The following is a 25147-nucleotide window of genomic DNA, read 5'->3' as shown; positions in this document are numbered from 1 at the left end:
CCACATTTTATGTTTCCAGCCAAAGAGACATTGCTTTGTGGGATGTTTGTCCAATTTAGTTGTCTACACTGATCGAGTTAACTGAATGATCAATAAATCACTGATTCTACATTCTGACCTGAGACTATCTTGATAGGCAAGGAAGGAAATCACTGTATTTAAGAATTATTGGGACGCCTGGGTGGCTCAGTTGGTTAAGCAGCTGCCTTCGGCTCAGGTCGTGATCCCAGGGTTCTGGGATCGAGTCCCACATGGGGCTCCTTGCTCGGCAGGGAGCCTGCTTCTCCCTCTGCCTCTGCCTGCCTCTCTGTCTGCCTGTGCTCACTCACTCTCTCTCCCTCTGTCTTTGACAAATAAATAAATAAAATCTTTAAAAAAAAAAAAAAAAGAATTATTTTACCAATAACTGATTAGTGTATTATGAAGTTGCTCATTCCACATTGAGACTGATCAAGAAGCCAGACCCCCAAAATCATACCAGCTAGTGACCCCCTCTTCAATCCACTGCTTTGAATCACAGGCGGCCCTCGGTCAGCAAATCTGGAGGAAGTATGAGGTACTTGTTTCATTTTGGCGCCTTTTTACACCAAACTCTTCACTCTCTTAGTCACCTAGAATTCTTAAAATTCAAGTTTCTAACTGGCCATGCACATTTCTAGTCTTGTTCTTACCACTTGCCCCTTTGCTTGTCAGGCTGCAGCCACAATGGATTCTCTTTATTTCTGTAAATCTACCAAGCTGCTTCTGCCCCTCCCACTTTGGTCTAGTCCATACTCCTCTTTCAGGTGTCACCTGAAGCTTTTCTAGACTCCCTGGTCTAAACTAGCCCCATTCCCAGGAATAATTTTATAACACCCACTTATTTTTCTTTATTAAATGTATCACAGTTGGTAAAGAGATTTTTATTTATGGGACTATTTGTTTAATAACTGTTTCTAGCAAAACACACACACATACACACAACTGTTGACTCCAGAAGGTCAGGGAGTGGGTGTGTTTTGTGTATTGCTGTCTCCCCGGTGCCTAGCACGGAGTGTGTGTGTATATTTCTTGAATTAATAAGTGGTCTTAAAGGGGATTTTTTTGTCTTTGACTTATGACACCCAAGGATTGGTTGAGAATTACTGAATCCATTCTCTACAATAAAAACTATACCTTACATGACCTTAAAGGGCACAACCCCAAACTGGTTTTGCCTCTAGATTTTCCTAAGGAAATGAAGGTCATCTTTACCAGAGTGATGAAGGGAGAAAGTTCTGTTCTGTTTTGGATCTTCCCCTGTGAAGGGTCTTTGCGGATTTGCTTCAAAGATGTACTGGTTAAGAGTCTAATCTTTTAATCCTGGGTTTGAATCCAGGGTCTTTCATCCCTGGCAGTGTAATATTGGACAATTACTTAACTTTTCATAGTCTCTTGGGCTAATAATACCTGCCTCACATGGCTTTGTGAGGATTAAATGAGGTGTTGTCTGTAAAGTACTCAACACAGTGTCTGGTACACAGCAAACAATACTGGTTCACTATTTGTCACTTTTTTTTTTAAAGATTTTATTTATTTGTTTATTTGTCAGAGAGAGAGAACACAAGCAGGCAGAGTGGCCGGCAGAAGCAGAGAGAGAAATAGGCTCCCTGATGAGCAAGGAGCCCAATGTGGGACTCGATCCCAGCACCCTGGGATCATAACCTGAGCCGAAAGCAGAGGCTTAACACACTGAGCCACCCAGGCATCCTTGTCACTATTTGTATTATTGAATTCAGAGTAGTTTTTGTAACCTGATGTTGTGTTTGCAGTCTTCAGGCTGATGTGTTCTGTCTATGGCTCTGCAGTCCTCAGTTCTTTGAAGTGATGGGTGAGGCACTATGATTTCCTTGGGGCAGTAGCTATAAATAGATCCCTTATTTCACACAAACATGGCCACCACCTTTCTGAGCAACACTATCAGATATTCTTCCAGAAAACAAAGATCTCATATTACATTATTTTCCAGGTATTTTTTGAGGTTATTGTGAAATTATAGAGAAGTATTTTAATATTTAAGATGTGGTCATACTTCAGTAAGACTATAGTTTGTCTTTGATAGTTGTGTGTGTGTATTTTTATTTTTCCTTTGTTCCCTTAATTATCTGTCCTTTTTATTTCCCTTCACTTCTGTGTTTTATTACTTTCTTGTGTATCCAGCTTTTCTGGTGCCTTTTCTGTACCTGGTGCAGTCTTCTCTTCCTCATATTATCTATTAAATGGAGCTGCTTCTTAAGCTTCTTTCCTCAGATTGGTTTCTTCCCCTCTATTCTTAATTAATCTCATCTGTCCCCAGAGAGTTGGGTCTATCATCTTACCATGTGGTTCCCAAATGGGATGTCTCTAGCCCCAGCCTCTCTGCTCAACTACCATTTGCATTTCCAGTTCTTTGTTGGACCTCAGCACTGCCCCTATTAGAAGCCTAAATAGAAGATGCCCAAACTGAGTTTTCATTTTCCTCTACACATATCCCCATCCCACCATAACTGAATTTTTTTTGTTGTTTTTAATTGCTTCACCATTTTCCCAGTCATTTGGGCCTGAAACTTTTAGAGTAAACTCTAATTACTTTTCTTCTTCAAACTTTACTTTAATTTTTGCCAAATAATACAGATTCTTTCTTTAGTCACTCATTCTTTCATTCATTCATTCATTCATTCCTTCATTCATTCATCATTGTAAACAGTATCTATGAAATGCCTAACATGTCTCAGGCAGTGTGCTGAGTACAAGGGATACAATGAAGAACAAAAATCTTGTAAGTACAAGCCTAATGAAGGTGTCTAGTTGGGGAAGATGTGTATTAATCAAATTATAAAAATTAATTATTTATTTTTAGTTGTGAGATGTGCTATGAAGAAAGGAATTTAAAGAGTTAGGATATGGCCTGGTCTGGGGCATCATGGAAGGCTTCCTAAGGAAGAAATGTTTGGGCTGGCTTCTGTAGGAGAAATAGGAAATAATTAGGAAGAGAGAAAAGGGATACTGTTTTAGGCATGTGCAAAAGGATGGTACCATAATTATTTTCCACCCACACTCTATTTCAGTTCCTCAGAGAATGAAAGATAGCTGCTACCAAATGAAACTCAAGATAGGTAAGAAGTAGGCCATATAGGTCTTGCATATGATTATTTAGGATTTTAAACCACAAATAGTGAAAAAGGTATTGAGGATATTAAGCAGAGGAGTGACATGATCAGATTTGCATTTTGAAAATATCACTCTGGCTGCCTGCCATGTAGAGAACAGATTGCAAGAGAGCAAGAGGGGCTTTTGAGTGAATCACTTGTCTGGTATCACAGGAGTTTGGTTTTGAACTTATGTTTAAAGTGCTTTGAGTTATCCAAGTGAATAGTCTAGGTCTGGAACTCAGAAGAGAGATGTAGACTGGAGAGGTGGACACCAGGAAATTATTGCTGTAGAGGTGGTTAGGGAATGAGACTGATCTCTTGTTTGGAAGGTTTTGTGTGAGAAGACAAGAAGGCCTACAACTGAGCTTTGGAATATATTAACATTCAGTGACTAGGCCCGGGTGGGGGTGGGGGTGGGGGTGGGGGCGGACATCCTGCGACTGCTTCTGAAAGGAGGATGGGGGAAATGCTGACTTGGGAAAGAGCTGGGGAAAGAATACCTTCCAAAGAAGAGGCAAGGGGTCAGCAGGGTCAGGTGTACCCTGTTGCTCAAGCAAGATGAGTAAGGGAAGATGTTCTTGGTTTTAGCTTGTAGGGCACCAGTGTCTTGGCGATATCTGTTTCAGGGAATTAAAATGGACCGGATTCAAGTAGAGAAAATGAAGATGTGCACACAATTTAACAAATTAGTCTGTGAGAGGGAGCAGAGTAATAGGGTGAAAAGTTAAGGCTGAATGGGGGTTGAAAGATGATTCATTCGGGTTGGGGAGATTAGAGCTTGTTTAGACCTTGATCATAAGGATTTATTTGGGAAAGGAGTTTTGAATACAAATGTTAAAAAAGAAAAGGGATCATAGACTTGAGGAAAGCAAAAAGGAATAGCATCTCTGGATTGAGAGACGTACCTTAATTGGAGGAATAGGAATATATTTCTATAAAAAGCTCTGGCTTGGGGTGCCTGGGTGGCTCAGTGGGTTAAAGCCTCTGCCTTCAGCTCAGGTCATGATCCCAAGGTCTTGGGATCGAGCCCCGCATCGGGCTCTCTGCTCCGAGCTTGCTTCCTCCTCTCTCTCTGCCTGCCTCTCTGCCTACTTGTGATCTCTGTCAAATAAATAAATAAAATCTTTAAAAAAAAAAAAAAAAAAAAAAGCTCTGGCTTTGGGTGTATAGTGCTCCTGAAATTTGAAATCTGTATATTTAAGAACACTATTACTCCCTGTCTTGCTTTTTAGGTCTTACTCTCCTGTCTTTTCTTTCCTTCTAGCAGGTCTTTGCTGCTGTCAGATTTGACTTTGAACCCTTGTTATCTCTTGCCTTAATGACTGAAAACAGCTTCCTTTTAAACTTTGCCTCAACCCCAGTCTCCTCACCCTGTACATGTACACACGTAACTTGTCCTCCACACAAGAACCAGAGTAATCTTTTTATAAACGGAAGTCAAACAAGGTTACTTGTCTGTTCAAAACACTGTAGGAATTTTCCAGCTCTTCAGATTAAAGTCAAAATCTTACATGGCCATTTGCTATTCACTGGACCTGAAATGCTTTTCTACCGTCTATCCCTACCTGCTTTACTCCCTCACTTCATTTAGTTCTCTCTACAAATGTTCCCTCAATAGAAAAACTTATCTCAGTACCTAAAATGGCACCCCATCCCATCAGAGTCTACTTGTCTTAACTTTCTGGATTGTTTCTATAGCATTCCCTAACATATTCATAAATGTATCACTTATCACTTAATCACTTAACTATATCTATATATATTTATATTTTATTAGCCATCTCCCCTGATAAAATATAAGTTTTATTAGACCTGCATCCCACAACACTGAGAATTATGCTTGAAACATAATAGGTTTCAATATGCATTTGTTGAATGAAAGACTGAATGAACACTCAGCTTTAAATTCTGCTTTTAGAAGATTTTCCCTGCTCTGTCCCATTTATATATTATATTCAATTCAAAAACTTTTTATTGAGTCTGTACTACACAATAGGTACTTCAGAAGACTCAGAAATGAATAAGACAGAGTCCACATTAATGATTTTCATACATTATATGAACAACCAGTATTGTGATTATTACTGGTGAATAGAACTTTTGGACAACATTACACAGAATCAGAAACTAGAAGTCCACTTGGCTGATTATACTGAAATATTTTTATATGTATGGGTAAATCAAAGTCAAAGGAATTTTTATTTTAGTTTTATCTTCAGGAGACCAATTTCACATATGTTAGAAGGTTGACTAGATTAACCTGGAATGAAAATTTCTAGTTTAATCTGGTACTTTAGAGTACAAACAACCTTAATATGACTTGGGTTGGCTAAGTGACTGCTAAATATGTATAGTTTCATTGTTTTTTCTTAGTTTTATCTGCATACTTTGAAAGGATATGGTATTAATCTTTATATTTACATATTTTCTTAATTTTGAATTATAAAATGTCTGCTCAGTTTAAGAATTGGTTTAAGGCTTTGGGGTATGAGTTTTAGCAAACCATTCTGTAAAAGATTTTCAAATGAGTAATGATACATAAATAATATATTAAATATATATAAGATATTGCTAAAGGCATTCTTTTTTTTTTTTTAAAGATTTTATTTATTTATTTGACAGAGAGAAATCACAAGTAGATGGAGAGGCAGGCAGAGAGAGAGAGAGGGAAGCAGGCTTCCTGCTGAGCAGAGAGCCCGATGCGGGACTAGATCCCAGGATCCTGAGATCATGACCTGAGCCGAAGGCAGCGGCTTAACCCACTGAGCCACCCAGGCGCCCTAAAGGCATTCTTCAACCAATTTTCTGATCATTGTACTTTCAGAGTTACTGTGCCACTTTTGTCTACTTTAGGGATATTATATATCAAATATAAAGAGACATAAAGCAAATTCTAATTTTAGATTTATTTTGTATCATTTATGTAAATTTCCTTAATATGGAAATGGAAGAAAATGTAATACCTTCTAGACTGATTAAAAATTAATGTGTGGAAGCCTGGGAGCCTAATTTAAAAGACCATCAGAAGACTTAAATTAGTTAGCTGGAGAGTCACAGCTTTGGTGCATGGATTTAAATTATATTGCATTACTTATCATTGAGTACCAAAAATCGTTCTTATAAAGCACATAATGGCAATCTATTTCCCCACTGAAAGATAGCAGCACTCTCACACACGTTAGATACTTAGAATGTAAGTGGGAAATCACTATAAACTCTGAGATACCCTTCTTTATATTTCAAGCTAGCTGAGAATTATTAACTAAAATTTTCCAGTTTAATATAAAATGTGAAAATAATTAGAGATAGGTAGACAATTTCTACTTGGAATACTTTGGGGAAGATCATAAAATAAATGAGTTAAGAATATTAAGTAATTATTACCAAATTCTTAATGTTTGGTACTATATTATATAAAAAAAAAAGACAGTATCCATGTGTTTCATAAAAATTCTAAGATTTAAAAGTTCTAACACATTAGGTCCCTATATGCATAATTCTTTGAAAAAATTAGATATTTTTATAAATTATAAATGTTCTCATTATTTCATACTCAAGATTGTGTTAGTATACAGAACACTGCTTTCCCCTTTTTCAGTGTAATAATTCGGAGAATCTGGTTTATAAATGCATTCTGTGTAGAGTTCATGATTTGATCCCTTTAGGATTTGGGAGAGACTTTAAGGGCACATTTCTCCAGGGTTTATTTAAACTTCTCTTGTCTCAACTGAACTCTAGAACAACTACTGGAGTTTACACATACATTTATCATTAAATTGACTCAGATATTAACCTTCAACCCAGAAGACAAAGTAAATATACCCTTCAAAATTGTAATATGAAATGGAGAAGTAAGCAGTCTTATTTTCTTAGGATAAGCATTTCAGACACTTTCTGTGGAATTTCTAACTAAAGTGTGATGATGGTAAAGAAATCATGGCATTAAATAAATCTCATTTTCTTATCCATTATTTATGTTGGAAAACTTCTCATAAACCTCCTTCCTGGGGCGCCTGGGTGGCTTAGTCGTTATGCATCTGCCTTCGACTCAGGTCATGATCCCAGGGTCCTAGGATCAAGCCGGCATTGGCTCCCTGCTCAGCAGGAAGCCTGCTTTTCCCTCTCCCACTCCCCCTCTCTCACTTTCTCTCTCTCTCTGCTTGTATTCCCTCTCTCACTGTCTTTCTCTCTGCCAAATAAATAAAATTGTTTAAAAAACAAAGAAAAACCTCCTTCCCTTAGATTGCTGGAGGGAAAAATCTTTTTCAAAATACAATCTCTGTAATTTGCAATATTCATGAATAAAATTTGGAAATTAATATTCTGGGACAAACTTTACCTTGACACATATATATGGTTGAGTCGTTTTTTAACTATGGCCTTATTTGAAAAAAAAGGAGGGAACAGGAGAGAGCAGAATTCAATGAAATGACATGATTTGGTTTCATCTAAAAGGATTTGGGGGTCAGATCACAGCTGACATAGTCAAGCTTATATAACTAACTGTCCCTTTAATGCCCTGCTGTACTCAATCCTAAACTAGAAACATAGGGTATCATTGGATATTGAAGGAAAGAATCTTAGATTGCTGGGAATCTTCCAAAATTAAAATCTACCTTCACCTAATTGAGATATAAAACTCACTGGGAAAATGATATGCAAAAATTTTACTCAGTGGCTGTTCTGCAAGGACAATTTTATTTAAAAAAAAAAAACAAAAAACTTTTTCTTTAAAAAAAAAAAAACACTTTTGCTGTATTCCAGATGATTTTAAACTCAAACAATAAGGTTTTTCTAATTCATTGTATAAATTCTGTCATAGTTCTTAGGTCCATTTATAGCTTCTCCATGTTTCAATGTGTAAAGTAATTCCACCAATAAATCATGCACCAGAAAAGAAACAGTAGCATCAAGACTTTGGCTGCATTTGAAAAATTAACTTGATAACTTGAAGCCCACTCAGGATTTTGGCATTTTAAGAAATGAGTTAATTTGCCTACATGAGAATGTTTTGATAATGTGAACAAATATATATGTAATGCTTGTGTATTCAAATAGTGGCATTTTAAAGCAGCAGCAGCCGAAGAACTCCACTTCTGTCTAATGATATTGGATAGAATGTAAATTAGACCCAAAGAGAATTAGCAGTCTAGCGTGCACATCATTTCTTCCTAGACAGCCACTACTTTTCTCTTTAGTCATCTAGAAATATTTGGAGTTGATGGGGTTTTCTACATATGTAGAAATGTAAAGCCATTAAATGTGAAAGTCTGAGGCCAGAACCCAGGCTCACAGGAATTCAGGGATCACATTTGCTCACTCCCGGCTTTCTGCAATGCGACAAATTCTGGACAGGCTCCAGCAACCTGGAGTGTTGCACTTAGCTATAAAATAGAAATTAGCAAAAACATCATGTCCTTCTATGCTAAAGTCTCATATCGGTTGTAATTTTTGTCTAGACTTTGTTTTCAAGAGATCTCAATAGATTGAGGATTGAATGAAATGAATATCAAAGCCGGTAGTGTGTCGTTACTGATACTGTAGACCTTACAACGGCAAATATCAGCAGAAAGACTTACCAGCCATCTCTGGATTCAGTAAGCCTTGTTCTTGCATCTTGCGTCTTATGTTTCATACGTTATAGCTCTGTCTCTGAGAGTGTGTGATTTTGTCAATGCAGCAAGTATATGCAAACAGCCTTTTCGTTGTTAGTAATAGTCTTGTTAAAGCAAAAATTCAAATAATTATTTAGCTAATACTCAGTAGTCCTTAGTTTTTTCCTTAACATGTTTAACTGTAGTATATTTAAGTGCCATGCTTTTATCTCAAACAATTATTAAAGCTTCAGTAGAAATAATTTAGTTGTTATAATACAGGATTTTAGTTTGGAGCAGAGGATAAAAATCTGTGATGTAAAAGCCACATCCCACTTTATAATCATTTTCTCTATAAAATGCCTACAAAAAGAACATTTTTTTTTTAATTGTAGAACACTCTTACACATGTTCTTTTACAGGGGATGATAATTTTCAGGGTAACACAACGCAGCAGCCTTTCCCTCTTGTTCCTTATTATCTGTGTCCTGGTGATGCTGAGAAGCCAACATGCCCCAGGAATACAGCATAGTCCACAGGACTTCACTACCCTAGCACATGCTGTTCCCTCTGCCTGAAATACCTCCCTCTCCCCCTTCTACCACAGTGCCCCCCAGAGCCGGCCCCATTTGTGATACCTCTTTTTCCTGAAGCTTCCATGATCACCTCCAATCCGAAGAGATTTACCTCTTATAACTTCTTTCCTTCCTTCTTACTCTTTACATCCCTTTTTATCATTCCACTCTTTGGTCTGAGTTGAGGCTATTTGCATGCATGATTTTTCCTTGCAACCATTCTTGTGAGTAGAGGTCTTTGTTTTTAATTTTTCTGGATGTCTAGCACATGGCAGGTATTAAATAATTCTTTGTACAATAATAATGTTTTCCTCTTGTTAGTGTACCCTGTGTTCATTTGACATCTTTTTTATTTGACATTTTAGTTTATAGAGTTTCTCTGAAAATTAACTGACCTCTGTTATTTCCCATATAACACCATTTAACATCCTGAAATCTAAGGTCAAAAATAGACACCAATAAAAAAAAAAATAGACACCAATAGTTTTAATGATGAACTTTCTTTAATGAAGGGAAGAGTTCTAATTACTTTTTTAAATGCAACAAGACGAGTTCTACTGGTAAATAAATGGTTGAGGGCGTTCTCTAGTAACATTGCTCTTCCCCAGACACTTTTGCGTTTTTCTTTCCAAAAAGGTGAGCACAATTTAAAGTTGTGTTTCAGGGGCGCCTGGGTGGCTTAGTGGGTTAAAGCCTCTGCCTTCGACTCAGGTTCCTGATCTCAGGGTCCTGGGATGGAGCCCCGCATCGGACTCTCTGCTCAGCGGGGAGCAGACTTCCTCCTCTCTCTCTCTCTGCCTGTCTCTCTGCCTACTTCTGATCTCTGTCAAATAAATAAATAAAATCTTAAAAAAAAAAAAAGAAAGAAAGAAACAAGGTAAAAATCAGAAATGAGAGCACAGTGAATTTTAGATATTTTTAGTGTTATGTTTTTATTTTTAAACCAATACATCATCTCATTCTTTTTCCTTTTTGTTTGGACCACTGGGGTCCTGAGAGATGGAGAGGATTTGGGAAAGCAAAAGGCTGTAGTAACAAACATGGAGATAAACAAATAAGAAAATTCTAGGATGTCATTTCCTGTCAACTCTCTTCCTCTGCCAGAAGATGGTCAGGCTGCTACTGAGGTGACATGTGAGAGAAGAGCATAGATCCTGAGGTATTCTCGTGCGGCGGTCAATATGGTAGTTTAGGCAACTCTCTAATTCTGACAATTCTTGGCAAGAGGTTTCTTTGCCCATTGCCAGTTAGGGGCACAGCAGTACTTTTGGCAGAGAAGCAGAAAGCAGGCCTGTAGAGCTAGACAAATACGTGCCTGCCATTCAGTCACTGAGGTGTAAAGCAAGTCAGTTTGGTCAACCAGGTCTCTCAGAAGTGACACAAGAGCCATGGTCGATTGGGCTTGATTTGTGTTCCCTAGTTCATGGGTTTTCTGGCTCTTGTCCTTGTTTCTTTCACTCCTCAACTAAGAAGAGTCCTAGATAATGAAGTCAGGTTAATCGTGTTACTATTAACAGTGTCTCAGTTTCACTTGAAGATTTGCCCAGGATTTGGAAGCTGTTGACACCGCCCCAGATACAGCACTGAGGAGAGCAAAGTGCTACTACCAAGAATACCACATGGCAATTGGAAAGATGCCAAATGTGAATGAGTGGTGCCTGCCACTATCTTTATTCCATGAGTCCTTCCCAAATAACATTGAGTAGAAGCTAAGCTCCCTTGCTGCACTTCTCTCCGTGCCCCAGAACTCAAAAGGAAAGTGGATCGTGGCTCTGGAGAGTTCTTTCCATCTTGGCATCTAGCAAGGTGTCACTTAGCTGGATCTTTATCTCAAGTGCTAATTGATGCTGTTAACTTTCTGCAGTGATGCCAGGAAATTGTAATGAGGAAATGACACTCTGCTTATCTTGTGCTAGGAGGTTTTATTTAGAGAACCATATGTTTATTTAGCCGGAGGGCACTAAAGTAACATCACATATTCAGTATACTTGGAAAGACGAGTTATTAGGTATCCTGATATCATGTAGAAATTGTTATATACCTAAATGATGGGACTTACTTAGCTCTTTAGGAAGAAGCAGGCCTAACATACTATGTGAGAGTATTTTCCGTGAAGTAGATTTTTCCTACTCATAGAAGCTTCTGTTAAGACATAATCTTCACTGAGTCATTAAAAGCAGTGTGGCTTCCCAGTGTGTAATTTTTCCCTTTTTTTAAAAAAGTTTTTCCTTTTATTACAATTATAATGTTAGCTCAGAGTGAATATGTGTATGTAAATGTGTGGGCATACAGTTAAATAGGAGTGTTCATGTAAGCATTTCAGATGGACAAAGTGGCTTCTACACCTACCTCTGTGACTTTTGATATGTTATTTAACTTCTCCGTGCCTAGTTTTCTTTCTGTAAAATGCTAATTAATAATAGTACCTACCACACAGAATATTATGAGGATTAAATGAGCTAATACACATAATACATTTAGAACTGTGCTTGGCAGAGCCTCAGTAATACTAGTCACTATTATTATCTCTTCATGTAATCAATTTTTAAATTTTTATTTGTGTATTTTCTTAATTTGTATCCAATAATCCATATTAGCTGCATTTAAGCATTCTTGGTAACTAATAAGTAAATAAGTTATGTTCCACTTTTCTCCTCCCTTGGTATCATTATTTTTTCCAACCTGGCAGAGAACAATGTGAGAAGTCCTTGAGCCAACCAACTAAGAAATTATAAGTCGATGATGATTTACAATGAAATTTATGAAAAGATGTTGAGGAAGTTAGGTCCTGTATGCCACCAATATAAGGCTTTTGACCTCGGGTGATCAGTGTTCTGTGCTAAGGAAATCACATTCATACCGTTAGTTGAAATATAAAATTAAAGCCTGGCTTGTTCAGTCCATTGTCACTTCTACGCACCTCCTTACACATGTGCTCACTCACACACACACACACACACACACACACACCCTGCATTCTGCTTGTTGAGGAAAGTGATGAAAGCGTTAATATAATCATCTTTAAGTACATACAAATGTATAAGGAAAATTGACATTAAAAAAAGTTATTATTTTAAAAATTCTGTATTGAAAACTCACTTTATGATAAGTTTATCACCTATTTCACCTTTATAACTAAGCTAATAGGTCATATAATCTATGTCATAATTTGGTTTTTTATTTTTATCAAATGCATGTTTTTATTTTCAGGGTCTACTCAAAATGAAATTGAAGCAAATATACTTAGATTCTATTGTTAATATGTGTATTCGTGCTAGATGCCCAAAACACAAAATCCTTATTTTAGACAGAGAGAAGATTTCCAAATGCCAATAAGTTGGTTAAATGTTTTCTTGTTTTGCTGTAATTTGTTTTTGTCTTTTAAAGGTTTTTAGTAGTCACTTGTCTTGATCTCTTTTCTTCCTTTTTATCTGGTATTGAAGTCACAGTTCCACCTATGCTTTGAGTACAAGTGATTGGGACACTAACTGCTTTGACTTCAGAATCACTTCTGAGATTAGAAACAAGGACTGTCCCTCCTTTGCAGCTTAAATTATCCATTCTTGGAACTGGGATCTTCCGAAGCACATGGAGACGACTCTAAAATGTAACTCTGTTTCCACTCACCAGCAGCTTGCTGTTACATCAGTTGATCTTTGAGACAGCAGAGCCTAGAAGAAAGTAGATACAGGCAAACCGGCTTTTACCTGAAGGGAAACAAAATGGAGTATTTGTAGAAGGACACTGGCAGCAGCTTGCTGCCAGCTCAGTGTTTGAAGAGGAACCCCAATGGGCAGTGGTGGGAGGGCACCAGTGACAAGGCTCAGCTTCATCAGAAGTGTGCCCTGGCCCTGGTGTCCACTCATAATAATGTCTGGGTTTTAAAGAAACGGGTCCTCTGTGCCGTACTGAGGGTTTCAAGACACAAAACCCCCTTAGGAACTGGTCTACCAATTCCTTAAATGCCAGAAACCTTGTTGAGGGCTGAGTTGTAAATGTCCGTGGTGCCTACGATTGAATGTATATTTTCCTGCATGATCATCCATTGTGGTGTTTGTAAGTAGCAAAAAAATGAGCCTGATTTGTTCTCCTTTGTAGAGCCAGGCCGAGGCCCACTACAAAGGAAGTAAACATGCCAAGAAGGTCAAAGCACTAGAGGCAACGAAAAATAAACCCAAAATGGTTTCTTCCAAGGACAGCGCAAAGGCTAATCCCAGCTGCTCCATCACTCCAATCACAGGCAACAGCTCTGACAAATCAGGTCAATGACACTTTTTGTTCTTTACATTCTTTGTGTTTCTCCGGGTCCCCTGCCCCAACCCCGTTCTTCTCTCCTCAGCTGTTGCATGTTACTCTCCATGATTTGTTTTTATAATATTAATATGTTTCCTTCACAGGAAAGGTTATGTGTTTGCACGGAACCTAAGCATTTGATGTTACCATTCCATGTTGTTAAATACATACATTTAAGTATATATGTGTGTATGTGTGTGAATATATATATATAATATATATGTATATATGCATGAAAGTAAGTAGAGGCTACTTGGTCATAATGTGTTTAGACAAGAATCGAGAAATGGATCTAAAATACTGAGTTTATTACCTTTTATTCATTTTATGTTTGTTTTTTGCTGTAGACTTTTTCAGTGAAGGAATGCTTAAAGTTGTTTATTAATAGGCATTTTTATATTCTTTTACCACAGTAAAGGCGGGTCAAAACGGTGATGTTTTCTGAAAATGGAATTATTAAATGAATCTGAAAATGTGTTCAGTAATAAAAGATTTTCATTTTTGAAGGTCTGTGGAGAGTTCCCCTCAGAGTTACAAGTGAGCTTGAGGATTTTATGGGAGTTATTTAAAAAGTTATGAATTGACTAGCAGAAGAGCTTTACATAATTGGAAATGGGCTACTACAGGAAATGCCTCTTAAGAAGAGTCTGTATTTCATAGTCCAATGAATCAGCAGTTTTTCTAAGTAAGTTCAAACTGAATGATTCAGGGAGAAGAGAAAAAAATTCATTTTCTGGCATGTACACCATAAAATTGGATGTTTAGAAGATTTTCACACTGCCTCTCAGGCCCAGGTTGGATAAATAGATAAGTAATCGTGTTTCAGTAACTAACTGAGGAACCGTGTCTATGAAGGGTGACTAAGAGCATATATCCCTTTCTTAATGTTTGACTCTTTTTGAGGACCTTTGTGTTGTTGGAAGCACATGCGTGCCCGCACACACACACACAGACACACACTTCTGATTCTCTTCTGTTCTTGAAATCATTGTAGAATTTTAGGAGAAGACTTAAGAATGCTTTCTTGTGGCTCCTCAGGGCTTTGGAGGAGAGCAAACATACTAGTATTAGAGGAAGTTTCAAAAACCCTGGTAAGACAAAAAGACTATTTGGGAAGGGACAATTATTGATTAGGTCTCAGGAATGGTGGTTCCAACCACCCTGCAGCGTAGGAGTGAGTTAAGCCAAATTTGATAATAAAAATATTTATTCTTGGTTTGATAGAATCACTAAATCATGTTATCTGATGAACAGATAATAAATACTAGATTATTACATCACACTTCACCCCTTCTAAAGAACAAAGTCTTTTTATGTATATTATCTAATTAATCCTTCACACAGGTCTATCAGATATTAAGGTTTACAAAATGGTAAACCAAGCCGGGGTCCACAGTGCAGGAGTTATTTACTGGAGGTTACCCAGTGTTTGGAGGAATCCATCATCTCCTGACTTCCTGCTTGGTTTCATTTTCTACAGGATATTGTTGCCTCTATGAAACAACACTCTGCCAAAGGTTTTATTACCTGGATTATGCTCCTTAAGCACAGCAGAACTTATGTACAACATGATAAAACAATGGAAGTTAGTGTCACTCCATTCTTTCAGCCTATTTTCTGTCTTGAGCTAATAGCACAGTTGGTAGGTATTGTAAATGTTCCAGTGTTGCTGTTGTGTGTGCTCAGTGTTCCCCTTAGTTATGAATTATTTGGGAACTGGGTTTGTCCAGGGATAGTAGTAAAAGTATTGAGCAGGAAAAAAAATGTTAAAAATGGAAATTAAGAAGAATCAATGAAAGCAGAATCAATGAAAGTATAGAAGACAGTTAACGAGAGAAGGAAAGGGGCGCCTGGGTGTCAGTGGGTTAAGCCTCTGCCTTTGGCTCAGGTCATGGTCTCAGGGTCCTGGGATTGAGCCCCGCATCAGGATCTCTGCTCTGTGGAGAACCTGCTTCCTCCTATCTCTCTGTCTGCCTCTCTGCCTACTTGTGATCTCCATCTGTCATAAATAAAATCTTTTAAAAAAGAGAGAGAAGGAAAGATGTGGAAGAAGAAAGGAAGTACAAAAAAAAGTCAAAGACTAGGGGATAGACCCAAGGAAAGAGCAATCTAGAAATGGAAAATCAGGGGCCTGGGCCACAATCACAGCTTTTCTCATACCTACAAAGTACCCAATGAGCATATGTTAAAGTTTAAACAATTCAAAGCATTTATTCCTACCATCAAATACTAGTTAGGTCTCAATGAAAGAGACTTTCTAAGCACTTGTGTTTGCCTTGTAAGCAATAGGGACACACCAGGCAATGGTATAAACAAGGGAAGAGAATTGAGATCTAGAGTGATCCTAGGGGATGAGAGTGGGGAGAGGGCAAACAAATCTCAACCACAGAATCTCTTCCTCAGTAGCTCTGAGGTGGTCTCTAATCCTGCATTGTCTGCTTCCTCTGCCACTTCTCTATCCACCCCAGAGTACTTGGTGTAATAGTATTGGCTTCACTCACTGTGTCACTGTTGAGACTCGGACCAGAAGTAATGACAACCACCTGTGTTTTGGGGTTAGTTCATTCTCTGTGTTTCCTTACTCAAAATCTGTATAAATGATTTGATAATTCATTGGTTGGATCATTCACTTTATTTTTTCCTTTCCCCATGCTTTCCATAAATATTAATACTAATGGAATACACTATTTGTTCTATCATATCAGCAAAGGCAATACCAAAGTTGTCAAAGATGGCACCATTTAAAAATAAAATGTGTTGTGTTTGCTAAATAGATACATATGTTCTTTTGTCACCTTCAAATGAATAAGAATTCCCACATATATGTAGTAGAATTTTCAAGTTGGAAAATTAGAAACCTTGCCCAGATGGGCAATCTGGCCTAAACAATGTGATACGTAACCTATTGCTGACTATCTGTTTCTAAATCCTTAAAAAGCTCCCTCCGCTTTGTCAAAGTTATAGATTTTTTGGAAACTGGTTTTTATTTCGTTTTAAACCCTATTTTAGAGGACTCCTAAGTGGCTCAGTCAGTTAAGCATCTGATTCTTGATCTCAAAGTCATGAGTTCAAGCTCAGCATGGAGCCCACTTAAAACACACACACACACACACACACAGAGTCCCTGTCTTAGAAGAAGAGAGGACACCAAAACCAGTCCTTCATAAATGGTCTAGGTGGAATGTAGAGATGAAGAAGAGGGAGAAGGGAAGAGGAATCGTGACTGTGGCACTTAATTGACCAAATGTTTTATTTCAGACAACACTGTTCCTAAGGAGTCAGTCAAAAATCAGAGTAACAGTCAGAGTGGAAAACCATGGTTTGCCTAGCATTGGTCTTTCTCTTCTGAAAGAAGAGTTCCTATCAAGTGGTCTTAAGCAATATTTACATGATTTTTAGACATTTAAATCAAAATGAATGTATTTGTTACTTGATGTCTCAGCCACCAGATTTCAAATATCCAGATTCACAACATCCATATCATTGACTAATTCAGTTTCCAGTCTCATATTTTAGGAGCAGTAACCTAGCAATAGAGGGCAAATCTTGAGGGAGCAGAAATAGCCAGAAGTTAAGGGAGGGACCTTCTAGGAGGGCAGCATCCTGGGATTCACCAAATAGCAGTCAAGGAGAAGTGTTATTTCAGAGTATCCAACAAGGAACATGGCACCCACGGATGATCTCTGCCTCTTCCTCAAGAGCACAGATTATTTATTCTAAGAAGTGGCAACTTCTTTTTTTTAATTTTATGATCCATTTGGAGATACCATGGGGCTCACATTGTAGCTGGATCTGTGTAATCCAGATAGATTTGTTAGAATGGAGCTATCAGATATAAATATTTCAGGGTATTGTGGCAAGCTTTCCTTTTTTTTTTCCTCTCAGGTCAGTAAACAAAATTAGTTTAAACAATAATAGTTTGTATTTCATTTATTGTAAGAAGTTCTGACCACGTGATTGAAAAAAATTAAATATGCTTCATTAAAGGCAGTTAAAAATAGTTGTCCCTGGGGTGCCTGGGTGGCTCAGAGGGTTAAAGCCTCTGCCTTCGGCTCAGGTCATGATCCCAGGGTCCTGGAATCGAGCCCCGCATCAGGCTCCCTCCTTGGTGGGGAGCCTGCTTCCTCCTCTCTCTCTCTCTCTGCCTGCCTCTCTGCCTACTTGTGATCTCTCTCTGTCAAATAAATAAATAAAATCTTTGAAAAAAAATAAAAATAGTTGTCCCATTCACCTTTTAGAAGTTGGTGTAGAATTAGATGTAAAATGCGAAGAAATGGTTTCATGGTCTCCCAGGATCCATCCCAACTTCTAATGATGCATCAGTGGGAGTTCAAAACATGGTAGGAGGGAGGAGAAATGTGCTTTAGGAGAATTAGGGTCAAAACACAGCAAGCATTAAACAGCTTCAGGAAGATGGCTGGAACGTATTAGCCAGACACTCAACCCAAATTTCTCCCTGGAGTTCAAGTGTCATAGTGCCATATGACAGTACACTTTCCTGTGATAATATGTCCTATACATCAAGTGGAATGCTCTTTGTGACAGCATTTGACCCCTTGTAACGGGTTCAGAAAAGCCCAGAGCCTTCAAAAAGCCTTATTCTTGAAAATAATAAAATATTTTTATAATCAACCTAATGACAAATATTGTGGTAGTCAACCTAATGGTCCATATGTCTAGTCTTAACACTAGATTTTTTTTAATTAATTAGATATCAAATGGGGAAAATCCATTTCTAGTTCAAAGTATGTAAATCTATTTAGAACTAAACAGCTTTTAATCAGTTGCTGTCTAACCAGATGAAAGCAGATGGAATGATTCAAAACGCTATAGATGTATTTATAAATGCAATTAAGAGCAAAGATAATGAAACCAGCATGTTCTGCTTGAAATATAACAATAGGAACACCTTAAATTTGTTCAATTTATAAAATCCAGTCACATATGTGTTTTTGTATGAACCTCTCCATATCCCTTTGACTGTTAGGGCAAAAATTAGTATCCATCTTTCATTCACTCATGCAACAAACTTTATATCCATTTATCTACTCAGGAAATATTTATTTTCTATACTAAATGATGTAGTGTATTGCCAGATACTAGGGTGCGACAGTGAACACAAAAACATTTTCTTGCCCTCAAAGAGCTTCCAACCTATTGTGTGTGTGTTTTTTAATGTGTTGGATATTAGGGCTACAAAGAAAAATAATATATGTTTACCACCTTCAAGCTGCTCCCCAAAATATCGTAATTATGGGTCAAGGAAACGCGAATTAGTTCACATAAGGTCACACCATTCATATCCCAATAAAGTCAGGACTTCCTGACCCACACATATGTCATTACTCCCATTACTTCTAAACTTTTCTTCCTTAGGAATAAATACAAGTGTCCCAGTGGGCAAAGTCAGAAATCACGAAACCACTTTTTAAAAGAATTAGTGAGTAAGACCATACATTACTTTAGGTAGAATTCTTATTTAAATTCCAGCTGTTAACGTACAGTTTAATATTAGTTTCAGGTGTAGAACCTAGCGAATCATCACCCACGCACAACACCCAAGGCTCATCACAAGTGCCCCCCTTAACACCCAGCACCTGTTTAACCCAATCCTCCTGCCCACCTCCATGGATTACTTTTAAATTACTTGCTGACTGTTGATATTTTTCAGGAGAAACTATGAAACTAAAAGAAGCATTAAGGCTTTGTTTTATTAAGAATCCTTATTTCCTATGCAGTATATTGTCTGTAGTATTTAACTGCAACAGAACAAAGCTTTAGACATTACAGATCTTTTCCAAGGCAAGTTTGAATGAAAATACTCATTTTGGGCAAATGACAAATGTTCTCAAAACTCTAGTCTGACAATTATAGAGCCAAATATCCTTGCTGAAATAGAGGAGAACACTAGGGAGGGCATCCCCAATATGGCAGAAACCTTGAACTGCCCTCTAAAGGGTCCAGCTGGCTTGTCCTGAAGTCTGTCCACAGCTTCAATAGCATTTGGAATCATTCCATCTAAAATATTCCCACTGGGGGGGCGCCTGGGTGGCTCAGTGGGTTAAAGCCTCTGCCTTCGGCTCAGGTCATGATCTCAGCATGCTGGGATCAAGCCCCCCATCGGGCTCTCTGCTCAGCAGGGAGCCCATTTCCCCTCCTCTCTCTCTGCCTGCCTCTCTGCCTACTTGTGTACTCTGTCAAATAAATAAAATTTAAAAATAAAATATTCCCACTGGGGATAGGGAAATTGTTTTATGTAGCCCATACCCATGATTGTACCGTGGGAGCTTTTTGTCAGAAAAGACAAAAGAAGGAAGGAAAAGGGATAGCATACCTCAGAACAGCTCATTTTCGTTTTCAGCCATATTGTGCTTCTGCATTGTGGCAATTCCACGGGCATGAACCAGAAGTAGTTATCAACTAGTAGATTAGTATGATTTACCTGGCAAGGCTGTAGGTCAGCTTTTTCTGGTTACCCTATTGCTTTATGAAAGTGTATTTTCAATTTTGTCAAAGACTCTTTCTGCCAGGGATACAAATGGAGAGACCCTTGCCTCGTCATTTTTATGGGTTCCCCTGTGTGTTTCATAGTTTTTATGTGTTGTTACAAATGGGGCCAAGTTTTCCAAATGACAACTTCTCATTTCCGCTGACTGCCACAGGACTCCATCGATTAGCCAGCAAGCTCTTTGTAACTGCCTCTTCCCCTTTCTGTCTCTAGCAACAAGACCTTGTGCTGTTGACTTGAAGAAAATGATAGTGCTCTGCTTTGGCAGCATCTGTCATTTATAGACAAGTGCCATCATAAATTTGGCATACATCTATCCAAATCCAGGAGGCCGAGATTTAGTATCCCTCATAAAATAATAGATTAACTATATTTATGACAAACATCTTAAGTCTGAAATTCTGGGGTACAATCATGTAGAACATAAATTGAGTCCCATCTGTCTAAAAAGAACAGACCATTATACTAAGGCTCGTATTTTCATGAAATGTACATATATCATTAAGACTTTCAAAGTCAATTTAAAAATGGAAACTGCCTCCATCTTTGCCCATCCACCTTGAATTTGACAACAGCATCCTGCCAGGCAAGGCTAAAGGTTCTTAGATAGTTAAGTGTTTGTCAGACTCGGGAAGCCAACCTCTGAAACTTGTGAGGATTTTATATTGCTTCAAAATAAGACTGAGCATTTATTGTTAGTTTCTCCACTTCTGAAAACTATTTCCTTAGCATCACTCTAAGAAAATGAACCAAAAGTTGAGACTCACTTCTGACCTGCTGAGGATCCATTAACTTATAACTTACTAGGGATATGTTATAAACCATTCCAAAAAGCAAAACCTCAACTATCTCCTCATTAAGGCTTATAACACTATTGGAAGATTTTCTCATCTTCAGACATATTTTAACTGGTATTCATCTCTTTTGATTACATTTATTTACAACCTTTCTGCATTGACAGGATATGGGAATATAAGAGGATTTTGTATGTACATTGAGTAATTTTGTAAATGTACCACCAAAAATGCCCCCTGAGGTTTTAACAAAGGTTATTACAAATATTTTATGACATCCCACTTATTTGCTTCAGGAAGAATTCTCTGACAGTGAAATATTTTTTGAGATGGGTGGATGACCAAATAGAACCGCACAGTAAATATTTGTAGATTCTGTGTTCGGGGCACTGATACTAAGCACTTTGGGGGATTTCAGCTCAATTCTCACTGTACCCCACAAATTTGGATTTATGGTATAAAACTTAAAGTGTTTTTCATAGAAACATTATAAAATATTTTTCCCTTCTCTGATTTTTTCCTCCGAGAATCAGGCTCACTGTTGTGGATACTGGACATAATATCACACATTAATAGTATGATGTCCTCGTTTTTATAGGCCAGTTCTATTCAGTAAAATATTCTGCAGTGATGAAAACGGTCTGTAATCTGTGCTATCTAACATGAGTACCATGAGCCACACGTAGCTGTTCAGCACTTGATACGTGGCTTGTGCTACTGAGAAACTGAATATTTAATTTTATTTATTTTTAAATACTACACATGGCTACTGAATTGGACAGCACAACTGCAGACTGTGGCACTCTTTGCTCTTTAAGTAGCCATGACTCCAGAGAAGGCATTATGTTCTCTGAGCCTGTTTTCTCATATGTAAATTGGGAATAATGCTCTCCCTGCGTCACAGTGGTGTTTTGTGGATCAAATGAAAAGATTTTGCAAGCCCTTGGCAGAATGTAAAGCATAATAAAAATGCCCGTTCTTGATGTTCTTACAGTTTGGGGGTTTTTCTTTTTGCGCGGTTATCCCTTCTTGCTGCCATCCATGAAAGGCGACAGGTGCCCCCTTCTGGGGCAGCTATCACTGTCCTCCTTGTGCTGCACCTATTACAGTCTGTTCTAGAAAAACAGATCCAATCTTACTAGAATCAGATGCAAAAAATTATCTTAACACCCGTACTACTAATAATTAACATGTAACTGAATGATTATTGTGTGCCCAAGGCTAATATACTAAATATCCTATAGATGCTAACTTACATAATGATATAGTCCTCTGACGGATACTAGAAGGTAAGGGGAAATGGTGGCTTAGAGTTGCTCAGAGTGAAGGTAGCTTCCAGCCCAGATTCTCTGCCAGGCAGCCCCAATTCACTACCATGCTCGGCCACCTTTGGATGAGGGTGTATAACTTTAACTGCACTGCTTCCGTAAGGTTATTTGATATTTTTTTCACTAAGTGACACTTCTAGATGTCTGACACCTCAGAAAGGTTGTGTGATTTCTTTTCCCACCATCTTTTACAACGGGTTTTATTTTTGAGAAATCAAGTTTTGAGTGTCTTTGAATGAGGACATACTAACCAGGGTATGATTTTTGAGTGTCATTTACCTACCTTGTACATATAACATAGTAAAAAGAGCATGAGCTTGAAGTTCAGACATATTAGCTCCCCTTCTCACTTACCAGATAACCTTAATCAAATCATGTTCACCAACCTGTTTCCCCACGTGTTAGATAGGATGGCTAAGACCTACCTCGCGGAATTGTCAGGATTAATGAACCAATAATGGCAACCTCAGTGCATATCACATACCAGATACTCAATAAATGCTAGCCATAAAAAATACAACCGTTATTCAAAGAAATGTCCCAACTCCGCCCTTTTGATTCCATGATCATTCCATGCCTTGCCTCCATGCAACAGTGACCTGTACTCCATTCCTTTTTATGTACTTGTTCTTTTATCTCATAGTAATTATTTACACTGCATTTTCCTTCCAGACATTAAGACTTGATGAGCGTGACTCTCCCAGTGGGACATGTAAAGTTGTAGAGGGACCTTCTTGATCTTCCTCACATTTCTATAAATGGAGGAAAAGTCTTTTCTTTTTATTCATTCTCCCACTGGTTAATGTATCTCATGTGCTCTGGCCTCCGCAGCTCCCGGTATTTCATCCTGCATGTGGCTGTCACATAGATAGCATATATTAAATTAATACCATCCAGAAGAATCTCATGGGGAAACTGTAACACCTTCTCTAGTATGTGGACAGGGCAAGCGGACACTGGTTAGCTCTTTTTCCTTTGTCTTCAGTAAGATGGCTACCCCACCTCATAGGTCGGCAGTCTGCACTATACATAAACACGGTACTGAAAGAAAGGATATCCCAACCCATCTCCATTTGTGGAGGGAGAAATTGGGTGCTACCTATGGAGAAGCAGCCCCGCCTGGAGCCAGGGTTGGCTACTGAGCAGGAGAGGGAGAGTGTGATCAGAATAAGAAACACGCTCCTGCCTGACAAGTCCTTGCCAGCATTTATGTCAGTAAATGAGAAACTTGTCAGCTCAAACATTTTATTCCTGGCTTCTTGCAAAAAATTTTCTTAGTGTACAATTTTTTAAAATAATTTTTGTATGCTATTAACTAGTTAGCCTCTAGAAAATATGTGCTTTGTTTTCCTTCAAATATGAAATGACATAAATATTAGAATTTCTTGTCATAATAGAAATTATTTTATTCTTTGCTGGCAAATATTTGAACTTCTGTCATAGTTTTATGATTTTTTTAACTCATTAATCTAGCAAAATGGTCATATTTAAGTTAAAACAGTTTGTCTTTTGGTTCTCTGCTATTAAAGAAAATATTTTTACTAAGTGGGAAATTAAGGTATCACATTTTGAGTTAAGGGAAAATTATTTATTTTATTCTTTCAACAAAAATTTTATCCAGTCCTTTGGTTAATCCATAAGATTAAATATCCATTAAAAGTTTTTTTTGGTGGGAGCCTGCATGGCTCAGTTGGTAGAGTGACTGCCTTCGGCTCAGGTCATGATCCCAGACTTCCAGGATCGAGTCCCCCATCGGGCTTCCAGCTCTTTGGGGAGTCCGCTTCTCCCTCTGACCTTCTCCCTTCTCAGGCTTTCTCTTATTCATTCTCTCTCAAATAAATAAAGAAAATATTTTTTTAAAAAAAAAGTTTTTTTGAGTATTTTGAAAAACCACTAGTAGATATCTGTTTATGTTACTTATGGCACTTTAAATTGAGAGAATCCTTTTAGAAAGCAATATCACAGTAAATTTAAAATACATAAAAATGTTCATTCCATTAGACCCGTAAATTCCTGTTCCTATAATTTATACTAATGAAATAATCCTAAATACAAAGTAAAAAAAATAAAATGTTACATTTGAAAATGCCTACTGTAGCAGTATTTTTATTAATGAAAAGTAGAAACAAGACGATCAGTATCAGGGAAGTTATTTCGATAAAGTACTTACACTCACTACAGTATTATGCAGCCTTAAAGTAAATGAAAGCAACATGAAAATGCAGGTAATACACTAGATCCAAAGTTAGAAAATGGTTTGTTCATGCATGTATTTATTTGCATGTATTTATTAAGCCCCCACGGAATACAGTGCATTATGCTAGGCACTAGGTATGTGATAGTGAATCAAGCAGACTTGGGCTGTGCCCTCCTGAGAGCATACAGTCTGGAAGAGCAAATGTTGAACAAATAATGACAAGCTAAATGCAAAGAGAGGGGCGCTGACCTTGTCCACGGAGAGGAAGTCCTAGGCAGAGGATTTAAACTCCCTCTGCCTGATGGGAAAGAAGGTAGCCTTGCAAACAGGGGCCCCGGTTTCAGAAAGGAAAGAGGAATTCATCAGAAGGACCAGTATGCCACAGGACTGAGATGTGAAAGACAGCCTAGTTTAAATACCTGAAGCACTGAGAGGACTCTTGGGAACAAGGAAGGGAATTTAGGGTGTTGGTAAAAATGTCATTGAAATGACGGCTAGGAACAGAAAGAAGGCAGCATGAAGTGATGGGCATAAACACAGATGTTCTTAAGCTCTCTGGTGCCATGGATCCCTGTGGTCTAGACTCTTCCAGTGACTTGAGGAGTTTATTGTATGTCTCAGGGCAGGATGGAAAAGAACTTTGTAGCTAAAAGGCCCCATGTCACAGTATTCCTAAGGGATCTAGATGATGAGAACCTCTAGATGAACC

General features: G+C 37.9%; 1 protein-coding gene across 13 annotated transcripts in view; it reads left to right on the top strand.

Annotated features, from left to right (window-relative positions):
* The window catches only part of ZNF385B (zinc finger protein 385B), a 383402-nt gene that overhangs the window by 340557 nt on the left and 17698 nt on the right, over positions 1–25147 (top strand). For all 13 annotated transcript variants that reach the window (XM_032356095.1, XM_032356094.1, XM_032356093.1 and 10 more), the window contains one exon: positions 13417–13579. In XM_032356095.1, the coding sequence (XP_032211986.1) occupies positions 13417–13579 (163 nt within the window). The remainder of the gene's footprint in view (positions 1–13416; positions 13580–25147) is intronic.

Source organism: Mustela erminea, chromosome 8 (assembly GCF_009829155.1).
Source record: "Mustela erminea isolate mMusErm1 chromosome 8, mMusErm1.Pri, whole genome shotgun sequence".
Lineage (NCBI taxonomy): Eukaryota > Metazoa > Chordata > Mammalia > Carnivora > Mustelidae > Mustela > Mustela erminea.
Note: the sequence above shows the minus strand (reverse complement) of the source record. Positions and strands in the feature narration are given on the sequence as shown.